The sequence below is a fragment of the Hakea prostrata genome, chromosome 3, assembly GCF_041222555.1.
Source record: "Hakea prostrata isolate BN-2017 chromosome 3, UWA_Hpros_2, whole genome shotgun sequence".
NCBI lineage: Eukaryota > Viridiplantae > Streptophyta > Magnoliopsida > Proteales > Proteaceae > Hakea > Hakea prostrata.
The window spans coordinates 21,906,355-21,925,788 of NC_142602.1; the positions used below are offsets into that span (position 1 = coordinate 21,906,355).

The following is a 19,434-nucleotide window of genomic DNA, read 5'->3' on the forward strand; positions in this document are numbered from 1 at the left end:
TATAGACTCAATCAACCTCATAAAGACTTGTCTCTTTCATCTATATGGCTCAACTTTTGGCATTTACCTCTAGCTCCCAGAGTCATCATTTTCATATGGAAAGTACTGCACAAGAGACTCTCCACTCCAAATCTCCTCTCTGCTCTCGAGTGTAACATATCAACCTCTTGCCTCTCCTGTCTTCAGGAGCACAACAATCCGGAGCACCTATTCTTGCATTGTTTCTCTAGTAAACAGGTTTGGGCTCTCTTGAGTTCATGCTTATGGAACTTTGAAGCCGATCTTCAATCACAAATCTGTGGTTATATCTTGGACTATGGCAAATCTTCGGAGAAAAACTTTCTAATTCTATTCCATCTAAATCTACTTTTGTCCCTTTGGCTAAATTGCAATAACTTCATCCATGGTTGGAAATCCCTACATCCTAGAACTCTTTTGCAGCAGGCAAAGGGCCTTACTGAAAATCTTTTCACACAATTCACTCCCCTCAAATCAAGACCTGATGAGCATCAGATAAAATGGATCCCCCCCTAGACGACCGGCTAAAGCAAAAAATTGATGGTTCCTATATTCAATCACCTGGGACTATAAGAAAAGCAGGATTTGGAGGAATCATAAGAGATCACTTCAGGCGAATGTTCTTTAGTTTCTTTGAAGGATGCAACAACAAATCGGCACTGGAAGCTGAAGCTCTTGCAGCAAAAAGGGCTCTCAAATGGGCTTATGATATGGGACTCTCAAATATCATTTTAAAAGGAGACAATGCTGAAATCATTCACCTATTGCAAGACACAAAGACAGTTCCCACTTGGAGAGTTCGCACATTGATCCATGACAGTAGACTGTTATCTACTTGTTTGGATGCCATAGACTTCTCTCATACCCTAAGAGAAGGGAACAAAGTTGCATGTTCTCTGGCTTTTAAAGGAGCAGTTTCTCAAGAAAATTTATGGACTGATTCTACCCCCTCCCCATTTATGATTTGGCCTTTACTTTTAGACAATTTAGGTTGTAAGCTTCCTTTACTTTCAGAAAAATTAGGTTGTAAGCTTTCTCATGGTTTTTCCCTCAAATAAATCTCTCTTTAACAAAAAAAAGGGTTGCACAAAGTCAAACCTACCATGTCAGGTTTTGTTGATAGAGTCCGGATCATCTCCTCGTCGGCCGACGGCTTTACAACCACACACTGCGGTGGGCCCACAAGTAAAAAATAATAGAACATTTTTAAAAAAAAAATCTCACTACCTAATCCTGAGAGCCTCACCGTAGTGTGTGGTTATAAAGCCGTCAGGGAGCAGAGAGTGCTCCCCCAACGAGGAGATGATTTGGACTCTTGTTAACAACTCACGTCAGGGCACTGAACGCCTTGTGCATTCAACATTTGCATGTATCACCATGATCAAGAAAGGCATACTCTCCCTTGCTTCGTCCGACAGCCACCGTAAGTCAAGTCTTTTTATAAATACTCCCCAACTACTACATTCAATGTTAAAAATACATTGATCACACAATATCTCATACACCACTTCATCTGAATTTATCCACCTTATTTTAATTCTTTGAGAAATATCCTCCAGTAAATCATCTTCTCTACTTGTGATCGAGCCAAGATAACTAAAATAATTGCTTTATAAAATATGACAATAAATGACAAATTAATGCATATTGAGACATCTTAAGAGGACCCACCAAATGGAGAAGTTGTGACAAAAAATGTTACCCTTGAACCAAAGTGACTTCTGCAAGCAGATATGAGCCATCAGTTGCAAAGAAATTCCAAGCTGATAACTTCTGCTGGCCTCATTAGTTTGGAATTTCTTTACAACTGATGACCTCATATCTCCTTGCTGAAGTGGGGAGTATTTATAGAGGAAGCTGAATTATGGTGGCCGCTGGATAAAGTTAGGAATTCCATGTAAAGTAGCAGTCTTCAAGAAGTCCAGATCATCTCCCAATTCTTGTGAACCCCCTTGGAATTTGTGGTCAATAATCATCGAAGAGCATATCGGGGGTAGATGATGTAATATTCCTTCACTCCCAACCAAGGAGGGTACTATCCTCCTAGCAATTTTTTTTTAAAAGGTAAAATCCTCCGAACAATTATCCCATACAAAATCTAACATACCAATGAGAATGAAACTGGACTGATGTTTATTGAGCTACAGAACCATAGCAAGTATAGACCAGAAATAGTCTTTTGGTAATTTATTACTTTCATTTTCTTTATAATTTGATCTTTAAATGATTTTCCTTAGTTTTGTTCTTTTGGTAATTTATTAGTGAAATCCTGGCTTCTGTCGCTTATCTGTAAGCGGTTTCTGCTTCCAATATATCTAGTTCCCAACCCACCAGGAAGAAATCTAGAATGATTCTTCTTCAAACCAACCAAAAATATAAAAGAATAAGAAAAAGAACAAGTAACCATCAGGATGATCAGAACTCTATGACCAGTTTCCCGAGAGATGGAAAACTGCAATGCTTAAGCAGGGGTTCATTAACCCAATCAATGAAGAAAATTACAATAATCATCAAATTACATGGGGATTTTTTGGAGTCCCAAAACTTAATTATTGAACAAATGGAAAACTATAAAAGGAACATATTCTACATTGTCATTGTCATGTCATTCCTTGCTTGGCCTCTTTCTCTTTCTCATCCTCTCCCGCCTTTCTTCTTCCTCAATTAGACGAAGTTCTCTTTCATCCTCTTTCCTTGCAATTCTTGCACTGTGAGAAGAAAGTTAGAAATAGAACACCCAAAAAGCACGTATATAGCCATAATTCAATAAAGATGAGATGGATACAATCAGATTTTAACTTCTTATGACATACAGCCATGGAATTTATGTCCAGAGATTATTGTCTCTGAAGCCCATGTACAATTACTAAATTGTAATTGGACCATCAAACTAGTTTATTATCAAACCGCCTAAGATTTGCAAAAAATGCAATTGCAATCCCCACGAGAGATTATGATGATCCCTTGGGGAGATCAATTCAGAATATTTGAAAAGCCAAGCCTGCAGAGAAGTACTATAGATGGAACTTGGAGAACAGATCCTTACCTTTTCCTTTCCTCCTCAAGAATATCGTCAAAATTTGCTTCCATGTCGCTATCATCATCATCCCGGCCAGAGTATTTATTAGGATTGTACCTGCAATATATCATAAGGCCATTAGCAGACTTATGTTAAAAGAGGCAAGCTACAGCTAACATGCATTAACCTGGTTAGTAATAACTAGTTCAAAATCACTTTCTCTTGACTCTAGTTACACAAAAAGAGATTGTTCCACGGACCATTCAGGAATGAGGGCTTCCTGTATGACAATATGTCATCTGGCAGCTCTGATGCCAACTTTTGCAAAAGATCAACCACCTGAATGTCAAACTTCAACCCAAAAAGGATGAACAATGCAGTAGACAGCACACTAAATGCACGGGTTAGCAAGATAACCATTGCCAATAAATGGGAATGAAGTAGGCTCTAGTACTGACATGTGGAAAACCCATACCACACAATACTTATCCAAGTAAGAATTGCCCAATCATCCCACCTGCTCTGGTTGAACAAAGAAATTTAGACTAAAAAGGTCACAATGTTCTTTGGCTTTCACATTTTTTTTTTGGGTGGGGAAGGAGGAGGGGTGTTTGCAGGGGCAGCAAACTGTGGCCTGGAGGGGTCCATCACCTTTAACAGCATCAGTGCATTGACGTACCCCATAGACCCGGCCCATCCCAGACCCGTTCCCCCCCCCCCTTGTTCTCTTATTTCTTGTCTTGGCTCTCTATTTCCTTCCTACAATCAATTGCCAGTTTGCTTCTCCAGAATCTTGGGTTGCTTCTTCCCATCCCATTCCACCTCATCAAATTCAACAGTCTGACTATCAGATTAATTTATTCTTCATACCCCCCCCAAAAAAAAAAAAAAGACTAATTTATTCTAAAAATTATCATTTCAGATCTGATAATTCTTTGGAATATTATTTATTCAGATGTAATTATCAGTTTCCTAAAATCTGATTATTGGATGTTCGATCTGAGAGAAGATAGGAATCAGGTTCTCTTCCCTCGGTGTTACTGGCTAAACTTAGCAGAAACAACAAAGTGAAACAGGAGAATGCAACTGCTCAACAACGATGCAAAGCATGAGAAACGATGCATCATCATATAGCAGTATACAGGACATTTTGTGGAATAATATGGGATGTACAAATTGTGTAAGGCTAAAGAAGACAAAAACATTAGGATGCTACACAATTAAAAAGGGTGAAAAAGAAGAAACTCAATCAGCCAACCACTGATGTGAACACAAGGAGGCCCACCAGAAGCCGCAAGGGGGCTTAAGTCCTCCGTGGTCCATGCGCACCCCTTTGGGGGTATTTTTGTCTTTACTTTTGATGATAGTTTCAGATTAGGAGTGGTTGGTTGTTTCAGTTTTGAACTCTAATCTGTTTTAAAAGTCCCAGTTGGAGTCTTTTAATTAAGTTCTTATCTGGATAAGATTCATAGATAAAGTTCCTAACTAGATAAGGAACCTGAGTTAAGGTCAATTAGGGTTAGAGTTTGAGCATGTTTCTAGTTTCTAAGTTGTAAAAGGCTATAAATTCTCAAGCCTTTCCTACATAAATTTTCAGTTTTGAATGAATTAAGAAATCTGAGAGTTTACAGCCAAGGAGGTTTGGCAGGGTTCCTTTGAAGGACCCTGCGGTTGTTTGTTTAGGGTATTCTGATCTTGCAAAGTTCAGTTCTCAAGTCAGGTTTCCAAGCATCAATTTCAGCAAAAGGATCACCAATTCAAGTTGGAGAATTCAGATCAGGATTGTCCCAGGTCGGTTCAGCTCCCCAACCCCACGCTAAGCCCACCTTTCTTCCTCCCTTGTTATGCATTAACCTGGAACACCATTCCCAGATCACCAGAGCCTTTCTAACCCCTTCTGTCCCTTGTTTAGCCCTGGAACCTTCTCCCCTACCCCCTGCGATTCTTCTAGAATCAAATCCTCACCTCCCAGCCCCACGATGCCCCTTAAACCTAGATTCTCGGTGCTCACTTACTGGCAGAAGAACCAAAAATAGAAAAGTGCAGAAAAAAGAAAAAACCAGAGAAGAAAGATCGAGTAGAAGAAAGAAAATTAATGTGAATCAGAAGGAAAAGAAAGATTCGAGCAGTTCCCAATCCCTTCCTACCTCATCCCACAGGAATACCCTTCCCACATATACCTGGATCCTTTATACCAAAGTCTAACCCCTTTGAAAGCTCCCAGCTTACCAAAATTACCCAACCCAAACCCCTAAAATTACCCAAAACCAGGAAATTCTGCAATTATATGGACCCCTTCCTCCTTGGTTTTCATCAACCACCTCACAAACACAATAAAGATGCAAACTATTGCACCAGCACAAGTCAATTAAGGGTGCAAACCCAGTATAAGAAACATTGACAAATTGATTTCATGGCAAACAGATGACTGAGCATCAGCAAAAATCACGAACTATGATAGTGACCTCACAGCTACAGACCTAACCTTTAAATATTTATTAGGACCAGTTGGCAGTTCTATATAATAACTACGGTATTTAAAAGATTAGCCACATCAAGTTGATGGCCCACTTCATCCATATGGCTCAGAGTCCTTGCATTCCTCCCATTAAAAAAATAATAGATTTATCTATAGCATTGCCATTCTTGAAATTGAATACCAAATTAGAATTCTCAAAACTCTAAAATGTCTAGGCAATGGAAGATTCCCAGGAAGTAGCAAATCATACTGATTTTTACCCAACTCCTACGCCTCCACTAGCTCCATGTGCAAGGGATATGCTCTAGCCTAGGGCTGATACCAAGGTGTATTCAGGTATCGTTCAGTTGGGTAATTTTTAACAGACATATCCTATTGCAGCAGAGATAAGTATCAAACGTCCAGAACACATGGAAATGGCCAACATAGACATGGATATACACTTCTGAACAAAAGACAATATACAAGTGTCATGTATAAAAATTAAGATGCAGAATGCATCAAGCAAACAAGCAAAATAAATTTGACACTATAATAATTTATGTGAATCCAATTCTAGGGTTAGAGTTTCTTGACAAGATTCCCTAGAATTTTGGATTCACCCAAAATCTTCCAGCAAATAGTTCCATAATTGTATGGGACACTCTGTTGGATGGAAACACTAGGGGAAGATGGATGGGTTCTTATGAGATGATGGAAAAACCCCTTAATTGTTAACAAAAACTAAATGGCCGGGATCGACTGGAAAGGATAAAATTAGGGTTTCAAAATAGAACTGGATTGGGGCAAAAGATGGATATGGGTTAAATTTTTGGCAACGGGAAAAAATTAGGGAATGATCAATTTGTGATGGATCTTGAAAAAAAATCTTCCTTGGATTGTTCCTTCTCTTTTTTCTCATTCCTTTTCTTTTCTTTTATTTTCTTCTCTTCTTCTTTCTCTCTTTTTTCTCTTCTTTCTTTTCCGTTTCAGGTCTTCCGCAAGGCAGAGAGGGGAGGAAAGAGTGTCCGAGAGAGAGAAGAGTGGGCGGGGGCAGGGAAGGGTGGGGGATGGCTGGGAGGGATTGTAGTGGGTAGGGGCAGGGGCTAGCGGAGTCACAGGGGGGTGGGGGAAGCTGTTGCTCTGTTGTAGCAGCCAGAGGGAGGGGTCTGAATTGGTGCGCAGTACAGGTAAGGGGCAGGGGAGTGGTTAGGGTTGTCATGGGGTGAGAGAGAAGGGCTGCCTAGGGATGCGATGGGGTACAGAGGTGAAGTAAGGGGTGGGTTGCTGTATTTACTTGATTCTTGACTGCCATAGTGCCATTGCCATTAATGGTTGCTGGAATTTGTGAAGGCTGTAGAGAATTGGAAGTAGCTTGAAGAAGAATGATGAATATTGAAGAAGAATCTTCTAAAAATCTGCCAAGGCCCCCCCAGTCCTCAACTCAATAACTTTTCATTCAAGAATCAGCCTTGAAGGATTACAAAGAAACAATAGGCTATTTATAGCCTACTACAAGAAATAGACTCTATGTGGGATTTCTTTATAGACTAGGATGCCACAACATGATCTAGACTCTTGAAAAGGAATCTAATTATCTAAAAGACACATGCTAAAAATAAATGACTAAATAACTTAAAACTCTACCTATGGAAGTTCACTTGAAAAAGAACTCCTTAGGACACTCCACTACTAACTACTAAACCAACCACCAATAAAGACAAATTCTAATCAACAAAAAATTCCTAAAAGATAAGAATCCTTCTTGTAAAAGAATCTTATCTTATCCACAACTTAACCAACTCAAACACAACTCAAATTAAGAAGTAAAACCCAAATTAAACTCTAGGAATAAATCTGAAATAATTCCAACAGTAAAAGAGGAATGAAAATGCCCTAAATACCCCTCCTAGTGGGTTTGGCAAACCTATAGAGGCTTCTTGGAGCCATCTTGGGGCCGCACTTAGGGTTTCGGCTAGGGGTCAAACTCGTGGTCGCATCAATAATAGATGATGGTTCTTACATGTTATGATAGTTTATAGCCTTCAATGGTAATGGATGATGTTCTTGAGCTCCTTAATTAGTTTTTTTGGTCCAAAGTGTATAAAACCAAAAATTAGATGGAAGATTTTACTCTTGGTTAAGAGTTTCCCTTCGTTTTCCCATTACTGAGTTGTATCAGGCATCAGCCAATATAATCCGATAACGCCATTTTAAAAATAACAAAGAGATGTATCAGTTTGTATGGGACCAATACCAATATGTATCAGTCCATCTAATATCGTATTGGTATTTGGTAGATACTGAAGGTTTAAACCCAGTTAATACCAACCAGTCAAAGTCGCGTCCCCTTGTGTCGAAAACATTTAAGCAACCAATATGGTTGTGAAAACCAATCTCCAAAGAAGAATCTCACCTAAACATGTTTCTGATCACGCTCCTGAAATCCGGCTCATCCTCCTCAAATGGCCTCCTTACAGGATGCTTCTTGGGTTTATGCTCTGGCTTGGTGGCACGCATTGGAACCTGCTGAGGGTCCTTAACCTACAGTGTCAATACAAATGAGTTAATATTCCTCTATATGATCCACTAGTGGGGTATATTTATACCATAGTTGTAGCCTGAGGTCAAGGTATTGAAACAGCCTCTCAGCAAAAATTGAAAATTGGAGAGAGGTAGAGAGAGAGAGAGATTTGATACCTGAGGTCTGGAAGGCACTGCCTGTTTTGTCACAATCCTTGCTTTCTGAGGCTCTCGAATTTCCCTTCTCTGTTCTAAATGTTTCACAATCCTAGCTTTCTGAGGCTCTTGAATTTCCCTTCTCTGTTCTAAATGTTTCACAATCCTAGCTTTCTGAGGCTCTTGAATTTCCCTTCTCTGTTCTAAATGTTTCTTCTGAGCCATTGGGTTTGCCTTCAACAATGCTGGTTTTCGACCAACAGCCACATTATTCTTTGTATCTACTGCAGGCGCCTTCTTTTGCAAGGTAGGAGCTGACACTTTAGAGGGAGAGGCTTTATACCCTACAGGCCGACCAGGGCCAGATCCAGTATTACTACCAAATTGTCTTCGAGGATCAGAAGAGGGCAAATTTTGCCTACTTGAAGGAACTGTCTTGTGGTCCCCTGGTTGAGGCTGTCTCTGGCGATTAATAGGTGCCAGTTTTTTTACTTCACGACCATTAGAAACCGACCCTCTTCCCTGCTTGTCCATCGATGGCCTGTTGTTCTTTATTGAGACTTGGGCTGATCGTGCATCTTCCACATCAGGAAAAGCCTGTATAAGTTTTCCCAATAAAAAATACAATACTTAAAGAAATGAAACCAATTATGGAATTTATTATATGATATCAACAACGAACCAGAGCTTGGGACAGAAACACTTCGAGGTGGAGGCCCTTTTGGAGGGGCAGGAAGTTCTGCATCATCAGACAAGAGAAAGGAGTAATCACGTGCATCCTTGAGCTTCTGTGCTTTACTTTTTAACTGCGACAGAAGAATAATCAACACTATTAATTTGAGAATATCCATGAATTTCAAAGTCACTCAAAGAATTTTAACAATACCTCATTAACAACTCGAGGAGCCTCAACATGAACAGCAGGTTTTTTCCCTTCAGAGCTTGAAGTAGGAGCTTTTTTGTTCTACATACACAAGTGATTATCACTTCAAGGCAGGGAACAGAGTATAATCATAAAACTAATGCATCAGTTTACCAGAAAAGCAATCTGAAAATCTTTCTCACTTCCTCACATTAATGCATTACAGCACATGTACATGCAGGGTCCATAACTGCCAATGGAAGTCCAAGTAATGCTAACAAGCAAGCAACCAAAAGAACCTAGCTGATAACCTGGCTATGTGTTGAAACAGATCAATTAGAATGCCATGGACACCATGGATGTATTCTTACAGTCCAACTATCTTGGTTAAGTCCAAGCATCCCCATGAAATCAAGGGTTATATCCATAATCAATAGTGAGTGCGTGTATCTTCACTATAATCTTCTTATTTTTCTATGGTGAAGTTGCCAATCCAATCTCAAGGATTAGTACATCTCCAGACCTGACAAGGCCCTTAATAACAAATAATCAGCACGGTATTAAGCATACAGCTAGATTACATGTATAAAACATGAGTCAGAGAACAGGTCAGTGTGCAACATTATCCCAGTCACATCTGCTAAAGTAAAAGGTTTGTGATACATACAGCAAGAGGAATTGAGATCCTGGAAGCCAAATGCTGGTTTTCTAGCAGTGACTTGCTTTCTTGGATTACTCTTTGTGCGATTACAGGCTGTGAAGGGCCAAAAAAGGAGCCATAACTGCAAAGAAAGAAGCACTACAACATGAGAAATGACATCATCTATGGACAACCACCCACAAATAAGACCATTAGATTAAATTAAACCAATTGATTAAAAAAAAAATTAAACATTTATCACCAATCATCTGGGAGACTCAAATTCACCAATGGTCATAATCTTGTTTTTCATTTGTTGGACAAATTTTCTACCATCATTATTTTATTTAACTATTTTAATTTTTTTTCCCTTTTTTTTTTTTTGGTTTGGGGGGGGTTGGAGGATGCAGACACAGTCCTAGATTAAAGAAGCTCAACTAGGGGGAGCTTCCGACAAATATGGATTAAGGATTTAAAGCTTTTGGGATATTTGATTGAGATACAAAAGCACATGATAATAGTGGTTGGATAATTTGGGAGATTTAGAGTAATGAGGTATCTAGTATGGCCTCAAATAGAGCTCACTGGAAGGCAAGGATCAATGACACCCACCCCCATTTAGTTGGAACAAGGCTTGTTTTGTTGTGTTTAGAGTAATGAAATGTACAGATGGATGGAGTAGGTTCTTGAGATACGGGATGAAAAGTTACTGGAACAAGGTGAAACTTGGAGAAAACTTAGGTAATGGTATATAGGGGTGATCCATAAAGTTTGGGACTGTTTAGTTGGTCAGATAGCTCTAGATCAAAGTTGAAAATTTGGGTTTCTTGGGGGAGTACGAAAATAGAAAGAAAAAAAATAAGAAATTTATGGTTGAGGAATTTAGAAGGTTAGAAGAAGAAATGGGGATGAGGATGATCCAACTTACAATCTTAGAAGGAAAAAACAAGTCAAAATTAAGTTATAACTTATAAGAAGTTTTGGTCTTGTTAGGAATTCAAGCAACAAAAAAGAGAAGAAATGGGCAGATGCCAATGCATTGTACCTCACCGACAACAATAAATAGAACTCAAAATTCAATTCATCAATTCATGGCTCAACTAAGCAATTACACCTATAATTATAGCCACATTGGCAGACATAGTTACAAACTCAAACTCGGACTTGACATTAGAAATAAACTCTAAAACAGACTTGTATGCCAAAAAGAGAAGGCCTGACCTAATAATTTACCTGTTTGGGTAACGAAAAAAAAAACTGACCAGGAAAGTAAAGCAACAAATGAAATAGGCTTAAATCAAGATTCTAACAGAGCTTCCAAATGCATGAGGCTCCCACTATTGCAGGGCCTGTGAGGTGGTAGATGCACACTACTTTACCCTCTTCTTCGCAAGAGAAGCTGCTTCCAAGTTCTTGAACTTGAAACCAACAGGCTGCACTAAGCTTATTTGGCCAGAAAATATTTTGCTACTATATCAATGGAACTGTGCCCTAAAAAGATGGATCACATGAGAGTGCTATCTTAAATGTGGAAATTGGAAGAAGAGCCAACTGACCGTGTGAAGGTTGGAGGAGGTATCTATAAGATTTTGGATTTGGAGGGGGGTGCACGGAATTTGGTTTTCATTGGGGGGGGGGTGAAGGTTCCAAATTCAAGAAGGATCACAGGCGACTGCTATATTATATGTGGAAAGAAGAACCAAACCATGATGCATGCAATCACAAATTTCACTAACTGACTAATTACATAACTATCCTTAACATTCATTAATATATACACATGCATTAGATCAGTATGCTTTTCTAGTGTGGACAAATCTTTGACAGCAAAACTCCAGGGTTAGAATTCCCATTCCTGACTGTTCAAATTCATAGAGCAGGTACCACATGATAATAGGTCAGTGGGGATTTTCAGTCCTGTGAGCAATAATTCTTCGAGTTGGAAACACATGGAAACTATAAAAATTGGCCATTATTTCCTTAAATCCATAAAATATGAGCAAGGTGGTTCTTGAGAAATTCAATGAGATACAGAAAATGAGAGGCTACAGAAAGAATTTATGGATCACTAACTTGTCATATGGCAACTTCCTTTTCTTCTCCAGAGACCCTTTAGAAACAGCAGCATGTTCCTTCTTCATTTTCTTCCTTAAAGATTCCTTTAGCTGCTGCCTCAACTTAAGATAATCAAGTTCCTCCTTTGTAGGCTTTCGATCTTCTTTCTCTTCTTCTTCATCACCATCTTCTTTGTCATAGTCCTCTTCCCATGCCTCAGCCTCATCACCTTCCCCATCATCTTCATATTCATCTAGATCTTCATCATTACGACGATATTCCTAAGCATTCAAAACTAAATAAATAAATAAAAACTTAAATAGATATAACTTCAATCAAAATTGGTTTCCATTAATCAACAAGACACTTACTGCTCTGCTATAGCTCTGCATCTTAATGTTCTACCTCCACGAAATTTGCTTTAGAGGTGCCAATATGAGTCCAATGCCTGCATGTCTGGAAAGTTCTACTCAGAGGGAGAAGAGAGGCAATGTCTGCATATTCGTTAAGTTTTATTCAGAGGGTTTGGAATTCCTGATATAAATAAAATTGCCAGTTCCAAAAAAAGAAAAGAAAAATGTAATTACAGACGAAAAAAGAATCCCCCTCCAAACCTCATACTGATAGGCCTCTCATAACTCGGGTGTACCAGTGTAAGAATAGGGGGAAGAACACAATATCACCTCCAGCTCATCAAGCAACACCCGAGTTATGAGAGGCCTATCACATACAGGCAACCGGCAACGGTAAATCCCCAACCTTGATAGGCTTTTTGGACAGAGGCAAGACAATCACTTCACTCTTCTTATGCAAGGTTGGAGTCTTCAAGATAGTTGGAACAGATAGGGAGTTCGAGTGGATCTTCATCCAGTGACTAAGATGTAAAAAGAAATCCAACAATTCGCGAAGCAAGATATCACAAAACTATGCAAAATTGGGGATGACCCCCCAAATATCTATGAAATTTACATTTTTTGGGGAAATCTCTGAAATTTACATAATAGTACACACAATTAGCAAATTCTGTTAATTCATGGTTGGATAATTTCATAACTCCTAAATTACCCTTAATCTCTTCTAACTTTATAGTGTCGCACTTAGTAAAATAGAATCCAAAATTTCATTTTCTTTCTTCCTCCATTAGTTCCTTCTTACTCTTTCGTTTGTCAATTTATATTATAATAAGATATATAAAAATACAACCAAGGGTATATTAGTCATTTTCTCTAATTGATTAACGATTCTAATAGAAAAGAAGGAGACCAGTAATTTAACATAGTTTTGGGGTACCTATATACCTTTCACCAATTATCTTGGGACATCCCTGAAATATTCCCATAAGATTATGTTGGTATATGAAATTGCATTACAACATGAGGATCCCAAAACTCTTATAAGAGTTAATTAAGTATCAATAGATTCATTTTGAATATATGAATCCTATGTTGGATTTTATAAGAATAAACATGTTGGTTGGAATTTAGAAAACAAATATGCTAATCAGATCAGTCCTAATTGAACATTGCTCACCCCATCCATAGTGGTAGATCAACTCCGTCCAATTGGGGGAATCGGTTCAGGGTGAATTTCAGGTAGGGTTTAAAACCCGGTGACTCAAATCTGAAAATTGGCCAATTTGATTGGACTCAGTCGGTCCTGACTTCTCCAGTCTGTCCAAACATGACATGGCAGCAGCATTTGTGGTCACATTAAGTTAACACTGAAAGAATTCAAGAAGTAGTGGCTGCTATGTGCCACGTCAGAGGCCCTACGTGGTGACACAAGCTACTGATTCACCCAAGTTCAGTACTTTTTTTTTTCCTATCTAAATTTTACTGGCAAACAGGTTGGGAGGTGCATTATGCGCCACCCACATGAGTTAGCAGTTGCTAGCTTATTCCTTGGTCCCTTGTTTTCCATGTTCCTGTATACACAATCCCCATCGACCATCTTCCCCTTTACCCTTTTTTATTTTGGGTTTTCAATGAATGCTTTCTTTCCAGATTTCTCCTATCTTTCACATAAGCTTTGCAGTGTTCTTACTTAGCCCTTTCACTCTTAGGTAAAATTTTATCAATGCTCTTTTCTTGGATTTTGTGTTCAATCTGATCTGTATTCTTACTTGGATATGAATTTTCTTATCATTCATATCGCTCATGAAGATTATACCATTAGGGTTTCAATAATCTACGAAAAAGGGCATCAAAATTAGAGGTCAGGTGCTTTGAACTGGGCTAATCTGGTTGGGAGCTCTGCTATTTAGTTCACTTTGTTGTTTTTATTACTTCTAATCGAATTGAACCCTAGGTAAAGCAATGGGAGAGAAAGGAAAGAGGTGACCAATCTTGGTAACAGGAGCAAACTTTCCTGGATTTCTCCATTTTTTCTATAACGTGGAGATTGTTCGATTACATATATAATGCAATTCCATGGGAGGAGGCCTTTGAATACGACTTTGGTAGATTTTGCATCTGGGTACTGGTTTATTGAATGTGATTTATTTCCATCAACTTGAGTTGCTCTTAGTTTGGGATAAAAAGTATGGAGTTTTCTGTGTATAAAGACAAGTAATCACAATTTTTTAAGCTTGGAAGAGATCTCTATTCTTTTGAAGGAAGAATTCCTTGTTCATCTCTGACTCTTCTATCCCTTATTGTTTTCCCCAAGCGATCTCACTTTTTATCCTAACACAATTTCCTTTTCTTCTAAGGGCAAATTACATTGACCCCTGGATTTTGAATCACCTACATCTACAACCCCTGGAAAAAAAATCAACTACAAATGCCCCCTGCTGTTTAAATATGATGCCATCCGTTAACAAACATATTAAATACCCATTTTATCCTTCTTTCTTCTGGTGCCCTTTAAAGGGCAAATTATATATAGATCCCCTGGATTTTGAATCAATTACATCTACTACCCTTGAAATTTCTCAGTTTACTATGTTCTAAGGAGTCTTATACTACTTTCTTTAGGTTATTGTAATACATTATCATTTAACCCCAATACTTAATAGCAGAGGGGCATTTGTAATTTATTTTTTTAGGGGAAGTAGATGTAATTGATTCGAAATCCAGGGGTCTATGTAATTTTCCCTTTAATGGGCACCAGAAGAAAGAGGGGTAAAATAAGTATTTAATATATTTGTTAACCGATGACATTATCATTTAACCCCCAACACTTAACAGCAGGGGGCATTTGTAATTAATTTTTTTCAGGGGTAGTTAGATCTAATTAATTTGAAATCCAGGTGGTCTCTACATAATTTGCCCTTTTGCTAGTATTGGTCTAGGTCTAAATTCTGCTTGTGACACATGCAAGATCTGCTTGAATGGTTTTATTTACTCCTGTTTTTTGGGACATTATGTTATAGATTTATAATTTATTGCTTTGATCCTGATAAAGGAGGCTTCTACTATTTATCTTGCTATTTCAGTCTCCATTCGTATTATATTCTCTAAATTTAAGGTAGAATAGTGTAGATGTGGGTCAATACACTCTCCTATCTGTCATAGGTAAACGAAGCATTGCCATCTCAATCAAAGCTATAATTCTAAACAATACTTGTGTAATGAGCATAAACCTGGGTAATGACAAGATTTTGATCCAACGAACGAAGATATGAATAGATAAGCATAGATAATCTCAAAGAACTGTGAAGAAAAACACGTGTAGCTTAAGCCTTTGCCAAGGACACCCATTTACACTTGTAGTGGTGTTTTCCTCCCTGCCCTTTTTGTTTATTGTTCTATGCTCTTGTACATTAGATCCAAGCAATAAGACTAGGATTCTTTTTTTCCCTTTTCCTTTTTGTCTATTCAGATTAACATTATTAGGTGATCCAATACAAAGTAGCAGTTTCTAAGCACCTCTAAACAGGGTAAGACTCCTTCCCTCCCCACCAAGGAGGGCATTATCCTCCTCATAATTTTTTTGGTAAAATCTTCTAACTATCCCATACAAAATACAAGATACCTTAAAATTAGAGAACAAAATATGAACAGAAACTGAAATAGGAAGATAATAATAAGAAGCCTCCTTTCTCAAGATCAAAACAATATATCTGGAACATAATGTCCCAAAAACAGGAGCAAATAAAACCATTCAAGCAGATCTTGCATGTGTCACAGAAAGAATTCAGACTACTCCAATATTAACAAAAAAGATTGATGTTAGGATAAAAAGTTAGATCGCTGGAGAAAAAATAAGAGACAGAAGAGCCATAGATGAACAAGGAATTCTTCCTTTAGAAGAACAGGGAACTATTCCAAGCTAAAAGAAAAATGTGATTGCTTGTCTTTATACGCAGAAAACTTTATATTCATTATTCCAAACTAAGAGTAAATGATGTAACCTAGATTTTATGGTTTTGAGATGTGAAATTAAATTCCGAGAATTAATATTGCACAAGGACCCTCTCCTTGTGAACCAGCCAACAAAGAACCAATATGGGACGGGTTAGGGAAAATTATGTATTCAACCTTCCTTGATGGGATAGTGATGACGAGGCAACAATATTACTATGGGAGGGGTTTGGGGACAACTTAGGGTTTTAAAAATCACTAAGATGGGAAGAATTTTGGGTCGATTAGGGTAATGGGAAAGGTAGAACAATTCAGAAGGCAACAAGTAGAACAACACTTTGTGACTATCTAAGGGTTTTCTCTATGAAGATTCTAGCCATCTGTTTGATGATCGTAGACTCGTAGTTACAGACTATCTGATTAGGATGAGAGAGACAGATAAGTGAAGGTGGGGTTATTGTTGACATGACAAGCAGCCACAAAGTGGAAGTTTGAAACAATTCAACTATCGAACTATTCAAAAGAAAACTTCTGATTGCTCATCCCACAAAGAAATTTTAGCTTTTTTGCACAAGCTCCAAATTAAACCTAATCGACCAAGAAACAAACAGGGTTGTCGTTCTTTACAACCTCTTATTCATCCATACCCATTCTGTGTCTCACCCATAACAGTCTTCAAACAAGGGGAAAATTCAATCTTCAAAAACCCGAAACAAAGTTTCATGAGGAGAAACAGACGAATTGGAGAAAAGGAAATCTGTTACTTGCAAATCATTGATCCTTCCAATAACCGATCAGATTCATCGAAAAAGGTCATGCTTCCATCGGGGACAGTGTTACCAACAGCGATGGGTGCCATTCTTTCTAAGAAATGGATTTGAGGTAAAGGTCAGAATTCGCCGGAGAAGCAAATGACCTCTACTTCAACAGGCGCAGCGACTCAGAAGCTTTTTATCCGAATAAAATAATACCGAGAGACTAAATCAAATCCCTAGAAAGAAGCAAGTGCAATAAAATCGGTCTGAGAAATTTCTCCCTAAATTCTATAAACTGGATCTGGATCAGTTCATTTTATAAAACAATTTCCTTATAAGTAAATCATGATAGCCAAGCTTGCCATCGCCGTTAGCCACCATACCTGCATATATTGCCAATTTGCCATCTCTGGCATCAACAATCCATCAACGATAGTGGAGACGCTGGAGTTGCCGAGAGAGAAGAAGAGCCGAGGGTTACCGATCTGCAGACGCGTTAGAGAGAGAAAATGGGGATCCTTGAATAGGTTTGTGACGGGGGCTTCTGTTTTGTCTCCCTCCTTTTTTTACTTTTTTTTTTCTTTTTCTTTTTCTGAGGGAAGGCTTTTCTTTCACCGGGCATTACTTCTCTTCAATTTGTTTCTAGAACGAAAAAACATGCATGAGCTGTTTTGTAAAAACGGTCTTTTGGATGAGATTTACAATGGGTTCGTTTTTCAAGCACAACAAAATGAACCGCTTTATCAAACATGTTTTTTTGTTCTCAAAGCACATAAAACCGATGAAAAACGTTTTTTAAAAATGTTATTTCGAAATCCTAATCTGGTTACCTTATTTACCCCCAATGTCTATATTTTCTATTGTATCTTCTCTGTGTGAACCCAAATAAATCCTTAAAATTAAACCTTAAGAAAAGATAACAGATGAAATTACGAGAAATTTTAGGGATTATTAGATTCAGTTCCTAATTGGGTTTTAATTCTGACTCTTGAATAATTAATTGTCACCTATCACAATCTTAAATATGAATTACAGAGAATTGTAGATGATGTGAATCATGAATCAAATCCAACAAGGAGGCTTATTTAAAACAAAATAAATTCTTAGCATATTAGTTTCTGTCGGAAATATACCGATTTCAAACTGAACCAAACCAAGGCCAAATTAATATATGAACAAGGGGTTGTATGGCAACATTCCTGTTCTTCTTCTTTTTATTTTATTTTTCCATTTCTTTGGTAATAAACCTTTCATTAAGAAAAGATGGAAGAACACGTGGTGGTGGAGCCATTGCTATTCACCAGCCATGAAGTGGAATCCGGCCAAGCAGTCTACCCAACATAGACACGACCTTCCGGGCCAAATAGTTAGCCTTCCTATTAACACATCTGATAATAAAGGAAAATTACAATGCACAAAAGAAGCCTACATGATTTGTTACAAAATCGTGCCCATCTGTGCTAAACCATACAAGATTTCAATACCGATTTTGTACCTAATTTGCCCAATTCGGCACAAAAACATAAAAAGTTCATTCTGTGCCGAATTGAAAAAATTGACTTAGAATCATTGCCATACAACCCTTATTATTCTGAATGATTTCATTTAAAGTCCTTCTCTCATTGCCTATGCCTCACCAAGGAGCACCCTAGGGAAACTTATAGGTTCAAAATTGCCACCAAAATATTATCCTTGTTTCTATGTATTATAAAGCCTAGTAGGCCTTTCCCTAGGCTGTTTTGAAAGAAGTGAAACATTATGTGTTTTTTGAAATAAAATCTAATCCCTTTAAGCCCATTTTGTAAGTTTTACTAATCAAACAAAGTAATCAAACTTTACTTAATATTGAAACTCAAGAACCTAACTAATCATGCTCTCGATTCAATCATGCGAAAAATAGAATAATGTACTTATCTCCTGCCATAGAAACTTATTTTTGGAAGTCGTTTGCAAGTTTCTTTCCAAGAAGATCATCGTCTGCTACATTGAAGAAATCCAGTTCTTCTAGTTTTTTTTAGCAACTCAATGATGGAGAGATGGGAATAATCTTGCTAATAAAACCAGGGACCAAAAAATCACAGTAAACTCTCGTCAGTGTATTTCTCAGAATGCAGGTTTTGAAATGAGCCTCACAAAATCAGTGTTCCCATCAGACACCATTTTATTTATGCTAATCCACAAATACCAACAAGTATATGATGCCATACCATTAGATGCTTTATCCCTAGACCTTTTCTTAAACACCTTATGCCAAACCTCAAAGAAATTGTGAAGCTTTGGAGTGTTTTGAGCGATAAACCCAAGGGTGATGCCATTAATGTTGCTTTTGCGAAGCTACAATGCAAGAGTAAATGATCTACACATTTAATGGTTTCACCACTCCTACGACTCAATGGATCCACTTTAAATTGGTGTGGCCTCATGTTCACCTCGGTGGTTAATCCTTGAGCACAAGCTTTCTATAAGAAGGTGTGTACCTTTGGCTTTGTTTCACAAGCCCAAATGGTCTTCCACATTGCTTTAGGGCCTATTTAGTTACATGAATCTAGAGATTTCAAATCTCTAGATTCATGAATGTGAGATTTATACCCGTTTGATTGTGAAAATCTCTGGATTCATGAAATCTAGAGATTTATTTTTTTTA

The 19,434-nt window shown here is 37.9% G+C and overlaps 1 protein-coding gene across 3 annotated transcripts; it reads right to left on the reverse strand.

Annotated features, from left to right (window-relative positions):
* Positions 1 to 1,847: 1,847 nt before the first annotated feature.
* Positions 1,848 to 17,381, reverse strand: LOC149021578 (uncharacterized). 3 transcript variants are annotated; one of them, XM_089149812.1, is made up of 10 exons: positions 17,174 to 17,381; positions 12,103 to 12,179; positions 11,750 to 12,012; positions 9,704 to 9,818; positions 9,061 to 9,138; positions 8,857 to 8,980; positions 8,196 to 8,752; positions 7,912 to 8,039; positions 3,065 to 3,154; positions 1,848 to 2,726 (listed from the first exon to the last, which is right to left on the reverse strand). In XM_089149812.1, exons 2-10 carry the CDS (start codon positions 12,121 to 12,123, stop codon positions 2,624 to 2,626), a joined length of 1,479 nt encoding a protein of 492 aa, XP_089005938.1. In that variant the 5' UTR covers positions 12,124 to 12,179; positions 17,174 to 17,381; the 3' UTR covers positions 1,848 to 2,623. The 3 variants fall into 3 exon arrangements, with proteins under 3 accessions (XP_089005938.1, XP_089005937.1, XP_089005936.1); XM_089149811.1 differs by having other exon boundaries at positions 12,103 to 12,187; XM_089149810.1 differs by having other exon boundaries at positions 1,849 to 2,726; positions 12,103 to 12,225.
* Positions 17,382 to 19,434: the final 2,053 nt, after the last annotated feature.

What these genes read in the sequence shown, in the direction of transcription:
- LOC149021578 (XM_089149812.1), bottom strand. Translation starts at nt 12,123, where the DNA reads ATGCAGAGCTATAGCAGAGCA. An exon ending in CAGTGCCTTCCAGACCTCAG is followed by an intron (nt 8,040 to 8,195) that starts GTATCAAATCTC and finishes TTGACACTGTAG; the next exon opens with GTTAAGGACCCTCAGCAGGT. An exon ending in GTGATCAGAAACATGTTTAG is followed by an intron (nt 3,155 to 7,911) that starts GTGAGATTCTTC and finishes GATATATTGCAG; the next exon opens with GTACAATCCTAATAAATACT.